This window comes from Salvelinus fontinalis, chromosome 6 (assembly GCF_029448725.1).
Source record: "Salvelinus fontinalis isolate EN_2023a chromosome 6, ASM2944872v1, whole genome shotgun sequence".
Lineage (NCBI taxonomy): Eukaryota > Metazoa > Chordata > Actinopteri > Salmoniformes > Salmonidae > Salvelinus > Salvelinus fontinalis.
The window spans coordinates 26,628,343-26,645,144 of NC_074670.1; the positions used below are offsets into that span (position 1 = coordinate 26,628,343).

Here is a 16,802-nt window from a genome sequence, read left to right on the forward strand (position 1 = left end):
TCTGTTTATCTCTCTCTCCCCCCTCTCTCTGTCTCTCTCTCTGTCTATGTCTCTCTGTCTCTGTCTATCTCTCCATCTCTCTCTCTATCTCTCCATCTCTCTGTTTCTCTCTCTCCCCCTCTCTCTCTATGTCTATGTCTCTCTGTCTCTGTCTATCTCTCCATCTCTCTCTCCATCTCTCTGTTTCTCTCTCTCCCCCTCTCTCTCTATGTCTATGTCTCTCTCTATCTCTCCACTCCTCTCTCTCTGTCTGTCTCTAACACCTTTATCTCAATGCCCCTATAGGTATGTATTGTATATCTATTAAATCTAACTCGGCTCTCTGGCTCTGTTCGCACACGTAGAGTGTCGTTACCAGGCTCTCCAGCTGCACTAGTCAGGATCTTAATTGAATATTTGCACACAGCCGTGTGCTGCAGCTCCGGAGGCACGTGGTTTTCCAGAGACAGAATACCGGTGTTGTCAGGCCAACACTCCCACTCTGACTGACTGTCAACTAAAGGCTCCACCGCGCTCTGTGAAGCTAGAAAGGAGCTCATATACTTGGTCTATCAGTAAGTTATAGAGTAAGAATGGATGGGAGATGGGGAGATACAGTATTCACACCATATGGTGGGTGAATGGGATGTTGTAAATGGGAAGGCGATGTATGTGTTATGGGTGTGAGGCTGTAGGGTATCTACAGAAGGTGTGCGAACATCCATGTAAATATCTTCACATGCAAGAGAATGCGTGGGCTTGTGTTGTGTATACCGCACTGTAATTGTGTGTGTGTTTATATGCCTGCTTGCATGTGTGTGTGTGTGTTTATATGCCTGCTTGCGTGTGTGTGTGTGTGTGTGTGTGTGTGTGTGTGTGTGTGTGTGTGTGTGTGTGTGTGTGTGTGTGTGTGTGCGTGTGCGTGTGCGTGTGTGTGTGTGTGTGTGTGTGTGTGCGTGTGCGTGTGCGTGTGCGTGTGTGTGTGTGTGTGTGTGTGTGTGTGTGTGTGTGTGTGTGTGTGTGTGTGTGTGTGTGTGTGTGTGTGTGTGCATGTGTCTGTACTGTAAACTGTGTCTGTGCCTCCAATGCGATCCCAGTTTCCCACGTGCCTGTGCCCACCACTGCCAACATCCCAGTTTACTCTTCAGCCTTGGCACTCCCCCTAGCCAGGTGGCACTGTGCACACTTCAAGTGTGTCCTCGTTTCATACCATCCCTCTATCCTATCTGATGGAGAGAGACAGGGAGAGAACTATGTGAACGGGTTGGACATTTGTATTGCATGGAGTAAGCAAGGGATGTGAAAAGAAAGAGTAAATGACAGTGGTGAGAGAGACGGAAAGATTACTACAATAGTACATCCGCCTTAGGTTCACATCACTAATGGTAACCATGGAAATAATTATAGAGCAGACACACAGACGTTAGAGAGAATGCAAGAGAGAGAAAGTGAGAGAGAGGGAGCGAGAGAGGGGGTGAACGAGATAAAAATGTGTGTGTGGGAGGGGGTGTAGTAAATTGTTTTCTGCAATACTTAAATGAACCAATCCCTGTAATTCTTATAGCTCGGTGTCTTACTATCTGTAATGCGATGGGTTAAAATGTTGGTCCAAGCTTACAGTTGTCATGGAAACAGATCTAAGTCACCCTTTACCCATTTGGAAATACTGATTGCTTTAAACATACTATAAAGTGCCATCACCGGCGATGTCTTAAGTGACTGAAATTAAAAATGGCTGGCTTTTTAGCTGTTGGTGATAAAAGAGTACCGCAAATTGTGCTTTGATGTAGGTCTATGTGAAGATAGGCAGTGTTTTGTCACCAATACAGATGTGTTTGGGTACTTATGATGTACTCAGTTATCATTGTCTTTCCATGATAGATCCTGTTATTTGCATTGAAACCATTACACCTACCCCAGATTTGTCTTGTGTCTCTGTGTGTGTTTCTGTATGCATGAGCGGGTTGCAACTTTCAGTGTCATAGTCATATTGTTACGCTCATGCCTCCCACACACTTGGCCCTAGCTCTGGACCTCTCATTCTCCCAGATGTGTGTGTGTGTGAGTGAGAGGGGGCAAGAAGAGAGTGATGAAGGGGGTGGAGAGAGAGAAAGAGAGAGCGCATTCTGGGCACCTCATACTAGTACTGTACTTACAATCACTCCATTACTCGACTCCCACACCCTTTCAAAACATCGCTGTCCTATCCCTTTAACAAAACTGAGATAGAGCGAGAGAGAGGGAGAAGGCAAAGCAAGGCAAGGCATAAGTGCTGCTCCAACCATATACACCTGTGTGACACAGTCTCGTTCGACATAGGTTGGATAAGACCTCCATCGAAGGAGAGGCGGATTACTTGAGGATGGACTATACTTTCTAGAAACTGGATAAGGGATGCTAATTTGGAAATATTCACCCGGTTATTCTATGCTGTAGGACACCGTTCACTTTCGTGTTGCTGTTTCGCTGTTATTTTTGTATGACGTTTGCGTTTTGATGGTCACCAATGATTCGCGCTTCCTGTACTTGCAAGAGTAGCCTGTCCAGGCGCTGGCACAGCATCTGCTAAACTGCTGCTAGTTCAATATTCTCTGCCGATTTGGGAAATAAGAAAGCATCGGTCTATCAACGGAAAGAGGACTTCGAATATCTTTCCCCCTGCATAAGAGTAGGACTTGTCGGAGCGCATCCGAACGCGCACTAGGCTATTTCCAATAATTGGCACACAGGACAGGCGGACCTCGCGCACCCCCCCCACTCACACACATACACAGCTGCAGATGTCATGGGTTGATCTGCTTATTGTAAAAAACTAAAACTACAAAACATTAAATTAACCAAACATGTGTTATTATTATTTATTTTAATCAATTTTATTTTCTCCCGAAATCGAAATTGAGGTCTTGTAGAAAATATATCCTCCACACCTGGACAACATAATTTTGTTGATAGAAGGCATACAACCCTTAAAAACCATTGCTCAATTACAACCAAAACATGAGAGAAATTCGCCTCTGTAGATCTTCTGTAGGTTACCGAGGAAACGGCCGCGGGATTGGGGGCGAGGGCACCGGTGCGAGGGGACAGGGAGAGGCCGGGGAAGAGGAGCTCTCAGCGCGACTGCCCGCCGCGGAACAGCCGCTGCCGGTGCTGGAGAGCTTGGCTGGGGGGAGGTGGTGGAAGAATGAACCATACATCCGTGAGGAATTATAACAGTCGCTGACTTTGGAGACATAGCCTATTTCTAATTCTTCATATTTTTACATACTGTAAGAGACGTCTACAAATTCAATCAAGTATAGCATAGGATAGCTAATATTTTGGTGTTATTTATGGGTGGGGTAATAATAGCCTACAAAATCATCCTTATTCTGTGTAAGCTTACATATAGCACTTTAAGGTCATGATAAATATATTTATGAGCACTTTTCAAAAGGATACAGCTTGAAGTTTAGACACTGCACCTTATGAGAAAACTACTGCCTCCCTTCATTGACCTATACACAAATGCCATAAGTAAGGCAATTCATTTTCCCTCTCCTAAATTGTACTTGTAAAAACCTCTCATATTTATTTCACTGAGTTAGAATAGATTTTTTTCATGAGTGAAACATTAAGTTGATCTAGAGATTTCTATTTCAAGATGCCTGGATAGTAAAGTCTGGTAATCAAGTCATTTATGTTTTTTTGTGTGTTGAATATTTAAAGTGTGGACAAAGTTGTTGATAGTTATTTGGCTGTATATTCATTTTTGATTGGAATATATTCTACCGTCTTTGCTTGCTGGTGTTATTTAAATTGGATTCTTTGCTTGAGAGTTGACCTCAAGCACTGCCTGAGCAATATATCTGTATGGCCAACTCATATTCTCAGACCTGCAGATGCTGAACTCAAAGGGTGAGGCACTCACCTGCTTGACAGCAACCCAGACAAATGCACTTAGGCTATCAGACAAATGCCATGACACACATTCACAATCTCATCCAGTGTCAGCAGATACTCACTGACACCAATGTATTTAATTATTTATAGACACTAATGTCAAGGCATAGTGGAGGAGCATTGATTTACAGCAAGTTTGGGCCCAAAGGAATGTGACAACGACAACAATATCAAACAGACACTAAAACCTGTGGGAAACTATGGTAACTCAAGACAAAGTTGGATATCTAAAGTTATTTGCTTCGAATTGCCTCCACTTTCTTATCGTGGGCTGAATAGACGTTGGACATCTGAAGATACTTTAGAGGTCTGGGATCGAAGCGCAACACCTCTCATCTTTCTTAGGTAGGAACCAACGCCGTCTTCTTTATTAGGTAGGAACCAAAGTTGTCATCTGATGTTTCATGTCCCATTTTGGTCATGACCAAGTATGTTGCATTCACCAGATTCTATTCAGGTTCTATACAGTAGGAACAGGCTATTGGATTAAACAGGTATCTCGTTTTGTTGTACACACATGAGAGCATGTTGTCATGGTCCACTGTTCATGTATTACGGTCCGCTTTTATACTTTCCCAAATAGTAAGGAGGTTTGTAACATCTTGCACCAATATAAGATGAAACACTTGAGTTGGGCAAGTTTAAGGTGATAGTTCACCCTAAACTCAAATCAAACCACTCTGAGGTCTGAAAACATATAGCAAACGTTGATTGTAGGATGAACTATAAATTTAACTCTTACAAGGCTACCTCCCTCTTCATTATTGGCCGTGATTGGCTAGAGCTAGACCAAGAGTAGAACATGCTCATTCTGGATATCTAGTTGAAAAATAGGAATATTGTATTGTCATGACAACGAATCCTTTCTGACATGCATCAAATTACACTAAGTAAGCTGCCGCTGCCTGCTAAGTGGCAAGCCTAAAAGCTAGACATAGTTTGTTTATCTGTTAAATCATTCATCAATTAAAACTCAGAAATTACTCCTAAGTGCGCATACCATAGAAATAATTAATTAGAACGGGTAAGGCCAAGTCAGTTTGACAGTACACTCAATATGGCCACCGGTATTACCCATCGCGGAACATTGACTTGAATGAGGATATCAGTTCTATAGATTCTATGTCTATGGCTCAGACATCCTCTAAGGCATGGTCATACATGTAGAGACAAGTGTGTTGAAATACGTCAAGAAAGATCAACATAGGACTACAATGGAGTATAGTGTATGTTGCACACAGGAGAGAAGATCCTACGTTTGGATTTACAGTTCTTGGATCAAAAGCTAACAGGTCTGCAGACCAGCATTCTATGAAAAACAATGGAAAACTAAATACAAAAAAGGCTCACAGCATTTCAGACACCCACTCCCTCTCCAGCCTCCATCGCTCTGGCTCTTGTACTCTCTCTCTCTTGCTCTCTGTCACTCTCTCTCCTTTGCTTTTTCCTTCTACCTTTCTACCTCTTGCTTTCTTGCGTTTACTCTCCTGTCTTGCTCTGTCCCTCCCACTCGTTCTCACTCTACACATCCATCTCTCTCTCTCTCTCCCTCTCTCTCTTTCCTCTCACTCTCTGCTTTCTCTCTCTCTCGCTCTTTTACTCCCTCCCTCACTCACTCTCCCTCCCTCCCCATCCTCTCTCTCTGTGGGACTAAGCTGGAAGCTGTTGCCACCCACACGTTTCATCTTCAGCTTTCGGCTTGACATCAGATTTACATTCAGAAGGAAAAGAGTGCACCATTTCACATGCCAATGCAAACTGACATGTTCACACATCCATGTGCATGCCAGTGCAAACTGTGCTGTATGCACACAGGCGCATGCGCACGTGCATCATTAGCATCATGTATGCTGTAGGCGGTGTATACAAACGCATGCACAATTGCAGATGAACACACACATCATTTGCATCCTATTGGATCCGTGAACACGTTCTCAGTATAAAAGGTTCTATGGGGTCAAATCAGATGCAGTAACAGAAGAATGAGAACCATATTGCTTTCTCCTCTATTTTTAGAAGGCTCGTTCCAACCATCTCCACATTCCTCTAACCCTCCCTTCATTATCTAATGCCTAGTACTATTTAATATACTACTATACTATTTAAGTCAGTCTAAGGCAATATGGTGTTTTACTGCTTTGCATTTGTCTGTCAGTTCAGTTATGGTAGTACTAGACATGGTATACCCCAGATATCATGAACAATAACCGAATGATATCAGCATGACTATAGATTTTCATTTCCCCCCACATTTGGAGCGTGTTTCCTCCCTCTGTTGCTTAGCGTTTGCGAAGGTGAATGTGTAGGATGTAGTTTATAGTCTCCTAAGAGTCTTTTCTGTTCGCTGGCTTTGTTATGTGTCTGTAACTCAAATGCAAGATACTTGGAAAATGTTGCCATGGAAACTAAATAAAAAGCCCGGGTTTGGATCAAGAGGGACTGGGTGAGAAATTGAATGAAATGGACCTATTGAGTCCCTTTTACCGATGGCTTTTTAACGCATAATCATAAATAAATATTTAATGTGGTCGATTATTGCTGAACACCATTAAGGAGTTCATATAGGACACAAATAATACTGGTGCTACTGAAAAACGTCACACGATTCACGCCTCTCGTTTGTCGCCACTTAAGATAGAAGTTGCTCTAACAACAGATCCCGGATCAGATTACCAATCTCTTCATCATAACCTGGACCGTGTAGGGATGTAAAAAGATCTGACCCTATATCAGTGTTTAGAAGCAACTTCAACACACTCATCTTGTCTCCCAACTCTGAGCATGAAGAGCATGAGGTGTTATAGTAACACATGGACATGACTGAACAAGTGAGGATATGTAGTTACATTTGACATGTATAAATAGCACGTGTTTAAATAGCACAGACCCTAAAGGATGCACGCTTGATCACACTTGACTACATTTTACACGTGTCTGACTCACCCGTCATAATACATACATGATGCTCTTAGGATTTCAATAGCATGATTCCCCTCTCCCCTCCAACTTCATAACATCTGTTTTCAGGTCATACAAAAATGACATACTGCTGCTGACACGTGGGATTACACTTTCCTAATACCAAGTGACAAGCTAGCCCAGACCCCAGATGATCTTGTGTACCATGAACCCTACACAACAGTGTTAGGTCACTTGTCATTTACGTCTGCTTATGTCATGTCTAGAGCAGAACATTGTAGTATGAGGAAATGTTTGTGGTAATTAAAAGTATGTGGGTGCCTGGTTCAAAAGGAATTGTGAAAAAAGAAAAAAACAAGTGCAGGTTTTTCTTTTTTCAGTATAGAACAGAAAATTGCCCATAGTATGTTGTCTCTGGTCAGTTATACATTGTGGCTCTGTTACACACAAGTATACCATCTAGAATGAAGTATGCTAATGCATTGAGCAAGTAGTACGCTAGTTTGGACATTGGAACATAGCACTACAGTACATTACTAGTGGAGATTAGTATGCACTACACTGCACTACACTGCACTGCCTCAGATCCTTTCTTGTAAGTTTGCATATCACTAAGGAATTGGAACAAAGACTGTTGGCATTTGTAAAGCTTTGAAATATCCACTTTTGGAGGTCAAACCGCAATGACTCAAAACCTCAACACCGTAATATTGTTTCTTTGTAGATAAAGCAACTAACACTTTATGTTTAAATGGGGCAGAAATCCTTGCTCGGCGATTACAAAATTTGCCATAATGAGAAAAAAGTGGTGTAATAAATATAATGTCGATTTTATATTACTAAAATATTGTAGTGAAACGGATCATTAATCCTAGTAATATTATCATAATGTTTTATTATTCACAAAGCTCTTATGAATATCTGCAGCCTATCAGGTATATTTAAGTGTTTTGTTCATAATCATGACCAAACATGTACATTATTTTCTTAATTTTCTGAGCCAACTGACACTCAGACTTTGCCAAATGATTGTTGTTGCCTAGCAAGCGGTATGCTAAGGGAATCGCAAGGGTTTGTTCTGTTAGTACGGAAGCATCGGAACCTTTATTGCATAAACACTTCCACAATGTCAGGTTTGGCTTCACGCTGTGATTTGAGAGCTTTGAGTGAAGGCCAATGGTGGTGAACAGCAGATACGGAACGATCTTGCTGAACTACTTCCCATTTCCGTAAACTCACCGTCACGCTGCAAGGCTCTGTGCACTTTCAAATCGAACAAAAGGGTTCATTAGCCAATCATATCAGAACACAAAACCCAAAGATTTCAAGAGGGGTAACCCATGACAACCAGCGGTGACACTTTATTTGGATAGTCTGTAGAGCATCTACAGATGGACTATCAGCAACGTTTCAACTAACTATCTACTAACCCTAACCTTAACCATAACCATTACGTAACCCTTATTCTAAACCTAACCCTAACTGTTGCTTATCAACAAATAGTTTGTTGATAGTATGACCATCTGTAGAGCATCTACAGATAGATTATCTGGACGATCCAAATCCACATTCATAAGAATAATATTTGCTGTCTTTTTGAATAATCTCTTTCACATAGTAGACTAACCGTTGAAAAGAGTAAAGAAAACAGCTTGGTAGATCTCCACACAAATCAAAGGTTTTGCCCAATGAAATCTTCCACGAGACCAATATTTTCAGATAATCTTATGAATCTAAATTGGCAACAAAGGATAAAGTTTTCACCCTCAGGGAGAGAGCACGACGCCAAGTTGCTGACTGTTTCCAGCTTATCTAAATGCCTAGCTAGCTAAAGCCACAGAGCAGTCACACCTTAGGACTGTAGGAGGGATACCAGCTGAATTTTCATTTAGCTACTCAGGCATGGCTACAGTCTACTTGCTCTAGGAAAACTAATTTGTTTTGGGAACAATAGTTCCTCTTAGATTATGTTGCATTTTGACTGGGGCTGTATTTGGAGTTCATACATAATGACTATTGTCCTGCCATTTTTCTAACTATGTGAACTGACCAGGAAAAGGTCACATGGTCAGGAAAAACTCTGGTCCCTAAAAATGAAGTGTTGTCTATGTCATAAGAGATCATGACACCAGGGTGCCTAGAGCCTGTAGTTTTCCTGGTTAGGTTATGTGGTCAGAAATACTAAGGTCCCTTAGTATGATAACTACCTCAATACAGATGTAGGATCTTAATTTGAGCCAGTTTGCTACAGCAGGAAAACAATTCTGGAGCAAGAGGAAATATTAATTATTATGTGGATTATAACTAATGGACATGTTTGTAGAGGTTGATATATTTTTCATTAGGGAAAATCAAGTCAGACATTTTTAAGTGGTAATTACAAATGTAAGAAGCCTTTTTAAAGCTGAAATACACTACAAGTAAAAATGTCCTGCTGTGCAGGAAAATTCTCAGAAACAAAAGAATGATCAAATTAAGATCCTGTGTGCTACCGATATTTACAAAGGACAATGATGGACTAACAGTTGGTTCATTGGTCTTGGGATTTTCCGCTGTGTATAATGGACATACACCCTTTTTGGATTTCATAACCCTCTGTGATTCGTTGACTTGGTTATCATCACAATGAGGATCCTTCCCTAAGGCGCTCGCTCAGCTCAGTGCGTGGGCAGAGGAAAGTAGCATGACAGCAGAGTCATGAGAAAAGATTGACATTTTGAGAAGTAGAGGGAATGTAGAGACCAGATAGAGAGAAGGAATTCAGATAAATGAAAGGAGGATGAAGGAGAAGGATGGAGGAGACAATATACATTAAGTAAAGGGGGAAAGACGGGACCATGGGAAAACGTGAAGAGTGAGGAGAGGAAAGAGAGAGCGATGAGAGGCTGGAGAGAGGAGAGGATAAATGCAATTTTGAATTATGTAAAATAGCTGCGTGGGAGAGAGGAGTGTGTGTGTATGCCTGAGTATTTGTGTGTCTGTGTGATAGCAGAACCAGGGAGAGCGAGAGAAGGAGGGAAAGAAAGAGAGCAGATGAAAGAGAGAGGGAGAAGAGAGGGTGGGATAAAGAGAAAGACAGAATACAAGAGAGAGAGGGATAGACAGAGAGAATAAGAGACAGGAAGAATATTTATAGCCTCAAATATGACGATGTTATCATTGATCTATCTCAAAAGAGGCTAGCAGAGAAAGGGATAGGGAGGGAAAGAAAGACTGAAATGAACGGGCCTCAGATGCTTTCCCACTTTCATTCCCGCTCCCTTCTTTCTATGATACTGCGTACATTAGTTATCTTCTCCTTGCCTTTCACAGATCTTCTCGTGTCCAGCCACTGGTCTCCTCCCGCTGGGCACACACTGGTTGAATGAATGTTGTTTCCACGTCATTTCAGCGGAATTCCTTTGAACCAACGTGGAATAGACGTTGAATTGACATCTGTGTCCAGTGGGTTCTGCCTTCCATCATGGATAGTACAGAGTGTTAGAGTGGGCTTGTGTGATCCATCTTCTCTACTGTCCGGCCACTGGTCTCCTCTGCCATCCATCATGGATAGTACAGAGTGTTAGAGTGGGCTTGTGTGATCCATCTTCTCTACTGTCCGGCCACTGGTCTCCTCTGCCATCCATCATGGATAGTACAGAGTGTATTCCCTTACTGCCTAATTCACTGCATTAGGGACTGACTCACGGACGGTCAATAGGTGCTTTGTTTGTGAATGCTTCCCCCTGCTCCCCTCCCTTGGTCCCTGCCTCCTCTCTCCCCTCCCCCACCACACTCAGTGCAGATTGTTAACGTTTGCCTCTTCGAACGGCCAGGCAGAAAACCCATCCCTTTCAACTCACTCACCTCACCCCTCCTATGCCCTCCTCTTTCATCTTCCTTCCCATGCAGCTCTCCATCTACATCCCTAATTTTCCTGGAAGGAAGAGAAGAAGTGGGGGATGATGGAGATCAGGGTTAATGAGACATTATCATCGCATTGCTTCTCTCACCCTTAACCTTGCTCTCTTCCTTGCTTTTTTATACACACTCTACCTTCACTTCACCTTCTATTTTTTTCACGTTACTTGTCAGTTTCTCACACTTTTCCGATCTCCCCTGACCGTATGCCTGTACTGTGTGTATCTTCTCTCTTTCGCTCCCGTCTCCCCGCTGACACACATGCCAAGTTCATGCCCTCTCTCGCGCCCCCTCTCTCTCACCTGTCTTTTGGATTCTCTCTCTCTTTCTCTTACCTGTCTTCTTCCCTCTCTCTCTCAGAGAACGCTCGCGCCCGGCGGAAGAGCATAGCCAACGTGAAGCAGCCAAGCATGGAGATCCCTCCCACTGCCCCCCCCCAACCCTTCCGACAATCCGTGAGTACCCCTCCCTCCTACCGCCCTCGCTCGCTCCCCCCTTCCCTCTCTCTCTCCCTCCCTTCCCACTCCCCACCACACACCTGTCGCAGGGCCAGTGGAACCCCTCCCTTCCCCCTCGCCCTTTCACCCTCTCTCTCCCCCTCCCTCCCCCATGGCCACTCCTGCCCTCAGCAACGCTACAAGAAAGGGGTCGGTACTCCCCCTCTCTCACTGCCCCTCTCCCCCTGCCTGTCCCTTAGTCTCCCCCACTCCCCCCCTTCTTCTAATTGGCCGGGGGACTGGAGGGTTGCCGCTTCCAGCCCAGTGACCGGACGCCATATTGCACCTCTTCCTCCGATCGAGGTACATGACTCAGATGTCTCTATATGTGGTGAAGAAACCCCCTCTAAACTTCACGTTACATCCTTTGCCAAATGCTATGGAGTTTTCTGTTCCCTATGCCAAATGTGATCCACCACTGTGATTCAGTTCTTCTGACTGTATGAGGCTTCAAAGTGTCAGACAAGCCGGCTAATCAAGCCAGAATGACTTATCTAGTCCTACCAGTCGGTTACTGTGACGGTCAGCAAATGAGTCAAATTTTTTGGGCACTTCTTTAAAATAGACTTCAGTGACACAAAGCTCACAAAAAGTGAATGGTTTGTCTCGATTCAGACCAATTCCTTGCAGAATGTAGTGTTCAATGTTGATGTGTAATGTGCAGATTGATATCTGAGTGGACGTTAGACATGGAGAGAGGTTGAACTCAGCCGATTCAGTATTGTAAGACTGTCATAAAAAGCATTGTGAGGTTATTCAGATACAATAGCAGCATGTCTCTCCTTCCACTCTGAGAGGAAAAGGCTGCATAGTAGCTGTATGGAACCTTATCCTGCATGTTGCGGAGAATGACATCATTCATTGATTTTCATTCTACTATTGAAGCCCTGTTCTCCCTGTCAGCACTTCGTATAAAAGACACAGTATCAACACACAGCCTGTTAGATTAGACCTGTGTTATATACTGACTAAATCAGCTGATTAAAATCAGGGGAATATGGTTGCATGGAAGCACAGGACAGAACTGCCTGCAATATGAAGCTCCTATTTTTACTGAGGTCCAGTGTATGCTGTTGGATTGTGGGTATATTTATGGCACAACACCACCCACTGTTGGTTACCAGATGATACTACACTATTCTGCTGCTGCTGTATTGTGGATGTATGACTGATATAATATGCAATAAATCTTTATGTTGCTGTCCCCCTTCATGCATCTGTCATTCCCTAAATCACATATGTCCTCTGTTCTTCTTTCAATCCATTTTGGGCACGGAATATCGATCTTTCCTTACTCACCCTATTCCCCCTCTCTACAACTCTGATCTTTCTCCTTTCATGCGTCCCCTTCCTCCCTCTCTCCCTCCCTGTTTCACACCCTCTCATTCTTCACCTCCTCCTCCCTCTCTCCATGGCTGCCCTGTTCAGAGTTTCCTCAGTAGAAGGTTGAAGGGCTCTATCAAGAGGGCTAAGAGTCAGCCCAAACTGGACCGCACCAGCAGCTTCCGACACATGATCCTCCCCCGCTTCCGCAGTGCCGACCAGGACAGGTACGAGTCTCTGTGTGATTCTGTGAGGGTGTGCGTGTGTTCCCGGCTCTCTCTGTTCCGGAGCAGGTCAGGCAGGCACTTAACTTGTCTTTCTAAGTGTGTGTGTGTGTACACTCCTACCTGTGTGTCCACATGTATGTGGGACTCTTAAAGATGCTTTCTTGTGCCTATTTTGGATACCTTTCAAGGACAATCTGGCATGTACTGTGCTTTTACTATTACTCCTAGCTTTAATGAAACCAGTAAGCCTTGACAGTAAGTGTTTGTTTCACAACCACCCCTTTCAGTGCCGCTGCACTCCCATTTTACATAGTACATTTTTTATGACTGCTTAATACATGGAGAATACCAATGGAAGATTTAATAAAAAAGTCCTGACCTCTCCATGGCAGCCATCAGACAGCCGTATGGCCACAGAACAGACATACAGTTGAACTCGGAAGTTTGTATACACTTAGGTTGGAGTCATTAAAACTTGTTTTTCAACCACTCCACAAATTTCTTGTTAACCAACTATAGTTTTGGCAAGTCGGTTAGGACATCTACTTTGTGCATGACACAAGTAACTTTACCAACAATTATTTACAGACAGATAATTTCACTGTATCACAATTCCAGTGGGTCAGAAGTTTACATACACTAAGTTGACTGTGCCTTTAAACAGCTTGGAAAATTCCAGAAAATTATGTCATGGCTTTAGAAGCTTCTGATAGGCTAATTTACATAATTTGAGTCAATTGGAGGTGTACCTGTGGATGTATTTCAAGGCCTACCTTCAAACTCAGTGCCTCTTTGTTTGACATCATAGGAAAATCAAAAGATATCAGCCAACACCTCAGATTATTTTTTTTGAAATCCACAAGTCTGGTTCATCCTTGGGAGCAATTTCCAAACGCCTGAAGGTACCACGTTCATCTGTACAAACAATAGTACGCAAGTATAAGCACCATGGGACCACGCAGCCGTCATACCGTTCAGGAAGGAGACGCGTTCTGTCTCCTAGAGATGAACGTACTTTGATGAGAAAAGTGCAAATCAATCTCAGACCAACAGCAAAGGACCTTGTGAAGATGCTGGAGGAAACAGGTACAAACGTATCTATATCCACAGTAAAACGAGTTCTATATCGACATAACCTGAAAGGCCGCTCAGCAAGGAAGAAGCCACTGCTCCAAAACCGCCATTAAAAAAGCCAGACTACGGTTTGCATCTGCACATGGGGACTTTTTGGAGAAATGTCCTCTGGTCTGATGAAAGAAAAATATAACTATTTGGCCATAATGTCCATCGTTATGTTTGGAGGAAAAGGGGGAAGCTTGCAAGCCGAAGAACACCATCCCAACCGTGAAGCACGGTGGTGGCAGCATCATGTTGTGGGGGTGCTTTGCTGCAGGAGGGACTGGTGCACTTCACAAAATAGATGGCATCATGAGGTAGGGAGAATGATGTGGATATATTGAAGCAACATCTCAAGACATCCGTCAGGAAGTTAAAGCTTGGTCGCAAATGGGTCTTCCAAATGGACAATGACCCCAAGCATTCTTACAAAGTTGTGGCAAAATGGCTTAAGGACAACAAAGTCAAGGTATTGGAGTGGCCATCACAAAGCCCTGACCTCAATCCTATAGAAAATTTGTGGGCAGAACTGAAAAAGCGTGTGCGAGCAAGGAGGCCAACAAACCTGACTCAGTTACACCAGTTCTGTCAGGAGGAATGGGCCAAAATTCACCCAACTTATTGTGGGAAGCTTGTGGAAGGCTACCCAAAACATTTGACCCAAGTTAAACAATTTAAAAGGCAATGCTACCAAATACTAATTGAGTGTATGTAAATTTCTGACCCACTGGGAATGTGATGAAATAAATACAAGCTGAAATAAATCATTCTCTCTACTATTATTCTGACTTTTCACATTCTTAAAATAAAGTGGTGATCCTAACTGACCTAAAAGACAGGAAATGTTTACTAGGATTAAATGTCAAGAATTGTGAAAACTGAGTTTAAATGTATTTGGCTCAGGTGTATGTAAACTTCAGACTTCAACTGCATCTCTCTTAGTCTCTCCCTCTGTTTTCTCATCGACCCTGTCACTCCCTTCTTCTCTAAATTACCCTCAGTTTACATAACTTGATTTCCTCTGAGAGGTTCTCTCTCCCACTGTCTTCCCCCTCACCTTCTCTCTCCCTCTCGCCCTCTCTTTCTCGACCTCCCCCACTGTCCTTTATTTCTCTCATTCTGACTCATTTCTTTGGATCTATTTTTATCTCTCTCTCCACATCTCTCTCTCCACAATCTTTTTCTCTCTCTCTCTCTCTCTCTCTCTCTCTCTCTCTCTTCCTCTCTTTCCTACTCCACTGTAAGTATTCAATGTTCTGATGCACGTTATGAGTGAATGTCCACAAAAACAGTGGCACAGGGAGAATGTGAGAGAGCTGGATGCATCAGGGACATCATAGTATAGTAGGGAGACTGTTACTTTCTTTTCTCTGCTTTTTCTGTGTTGTGTTCTCTGTCATTCCCCTTTCTGTCATTCTGTATCTGTCTCCTCTTCAGTTCAGTGGCATTGTGGCATAATCGGTGTGTGTGTGTGTGTGTGTGTGTGTGTGTGTGTGTGTGTGTGTGTGTGTGTGTGTGTGTGTGTGTGTGTGTGTGTGTATGTATCAGTGTGGGCGGGCATGGCGGGCAAGCGTCATGGACAATTCTATTCACGTGTTGATCTGTTCCTTATGCATGTACAGTATGGCTGTCAATAGAAATATAGCTTTGTTGTCCAAGAACTATCACGATAACACTATTGTGGTTATGCTCAAATCTAATCTAATCCAGTGAAACTCTAATTGAATGCTAATGTGTTGACTTCTTCAGATGACAATTAGACCCGTTGTGAGACTAGCGTCGCATTGTTTTTTGATGTGACCTCTTTTCAAGCTCACAGAACACAGAATTTGTGAGTACAGACGGATTCCTTTGGCATGAAAAGCAGAATGGTTGCGTGCGGTTTCTCATTTTTTTCAGGATCAGATATGCTCAAGTGTATCTCAGAAAAACTCCACTGGGCCTGCCGTTATGAAAGATCTCTGGCTCTCTGTGCCCTCAATGACTGATTGTATTCCACTCCGCCTGTCACAGTTCGATTTGTTAGTGAGATTGTAGGGAGCTATAAACAGAGGGTAGTCCCTTTAGTGCAAGAAGTGTACACCGACATTCAAATGGAAAATATTGACAGTGGTTGCATTTTCTTTGGCCACATGGTGCCAGTTGCCTTGTTGACTTAATCATCCACCTAATCAAATCAAATTGTATTTGTCACATGCTTCGTAAACAACAGGTGTAGTCCTTATTGTGAAATACTTACTTACAGGCCCTTCCCAACAATGCAGAGGAAAAAAATTGAAAAATAATAACACAAGGAATAAATACACCATGAGTAACGATAACATGGCTATATACATGGAGTACCAGTACTGAGTCGATGTGCAGGGGTATGAGGGAATTGAGGTAGATATGTACAGGATAAAGGTAGGGATAAAATGACTTGGTAACAGGATAGATAATAAACAGTAACAGTAGCGCACATGTGATGAGTCATAAGAGATTCAAAAAAAGTGTCAATGCAGATAGTGAAATGGTTAACCAATAGCTACACAGACTAGCTATTTAGCAGTATTATGACATGGGGGTAGAAGCTGTTTAGGGTCCTGTTGGTTCCAGACTTGCCGTGCGAAAGCAGAGAGAAGAGTCTATGACTTGGGTGGCTGGAGTCGTTGAAATTTTTAAGGGCCTTCCTCTGATACCGCCTGGTATAGAGGTCCTGGATGGCAGGGAGCTCGGCCCCAGTGATGTACTGGGCCGTACGCACTGCCCTCTGTAGCGCCTTGCGGTTGGATGCCAAGCAGTTTCCATACCAGGCGGGGATACAGATACGGTAGTCACTGGGAAGCTGTAACCTATACGTCACCTCGTTGACCCTCCGGAGAACCTTGAATGGCCCAACAAACCGGGGGCTCAGCTTCTT

At 43.2% G+C, this 16,802-nt stretch overlaps 1 protein-coding gene across 13 annotated transcripts in view; it reads left to right on the top strand.

The window, feature by feature from the left end:
- The window catches only part of LOC129857490 (ras/Rap GTPase-activating protein SynGAP-like), a 110,559-nt gene that overhangs the window by 51,770 nt on the left and 41,987 nt on the right, over positions 1-16,802 (top strand). For 11 of the 13 annotated variants that reach the window (XR_008759909.1, XM_055925809.1, XM_055925802.1 and 8 more), the window contains 2 exons: positions 11,101-11,195; positions 12,666-12,787. Coding sequence is in view for 12 of the 13 variants with exons in the window: in XM_055925809.1 (XP_055781784.1) it covers positions 11,101-11,195; positions 12,666-12,787 (217 nt within the window). In the remaining variant the exon portion in view is untranslated. Of the gene's footprint in view, positions 1-1,050; positions 4,296-11,100; positions 11,196-12,665; positions 12,788-16,802 lie in introns of those variants that run through there. The other 2 variants (XM_055925807.1, XM_055925806.1) reach the window with 2 other exon arrangements.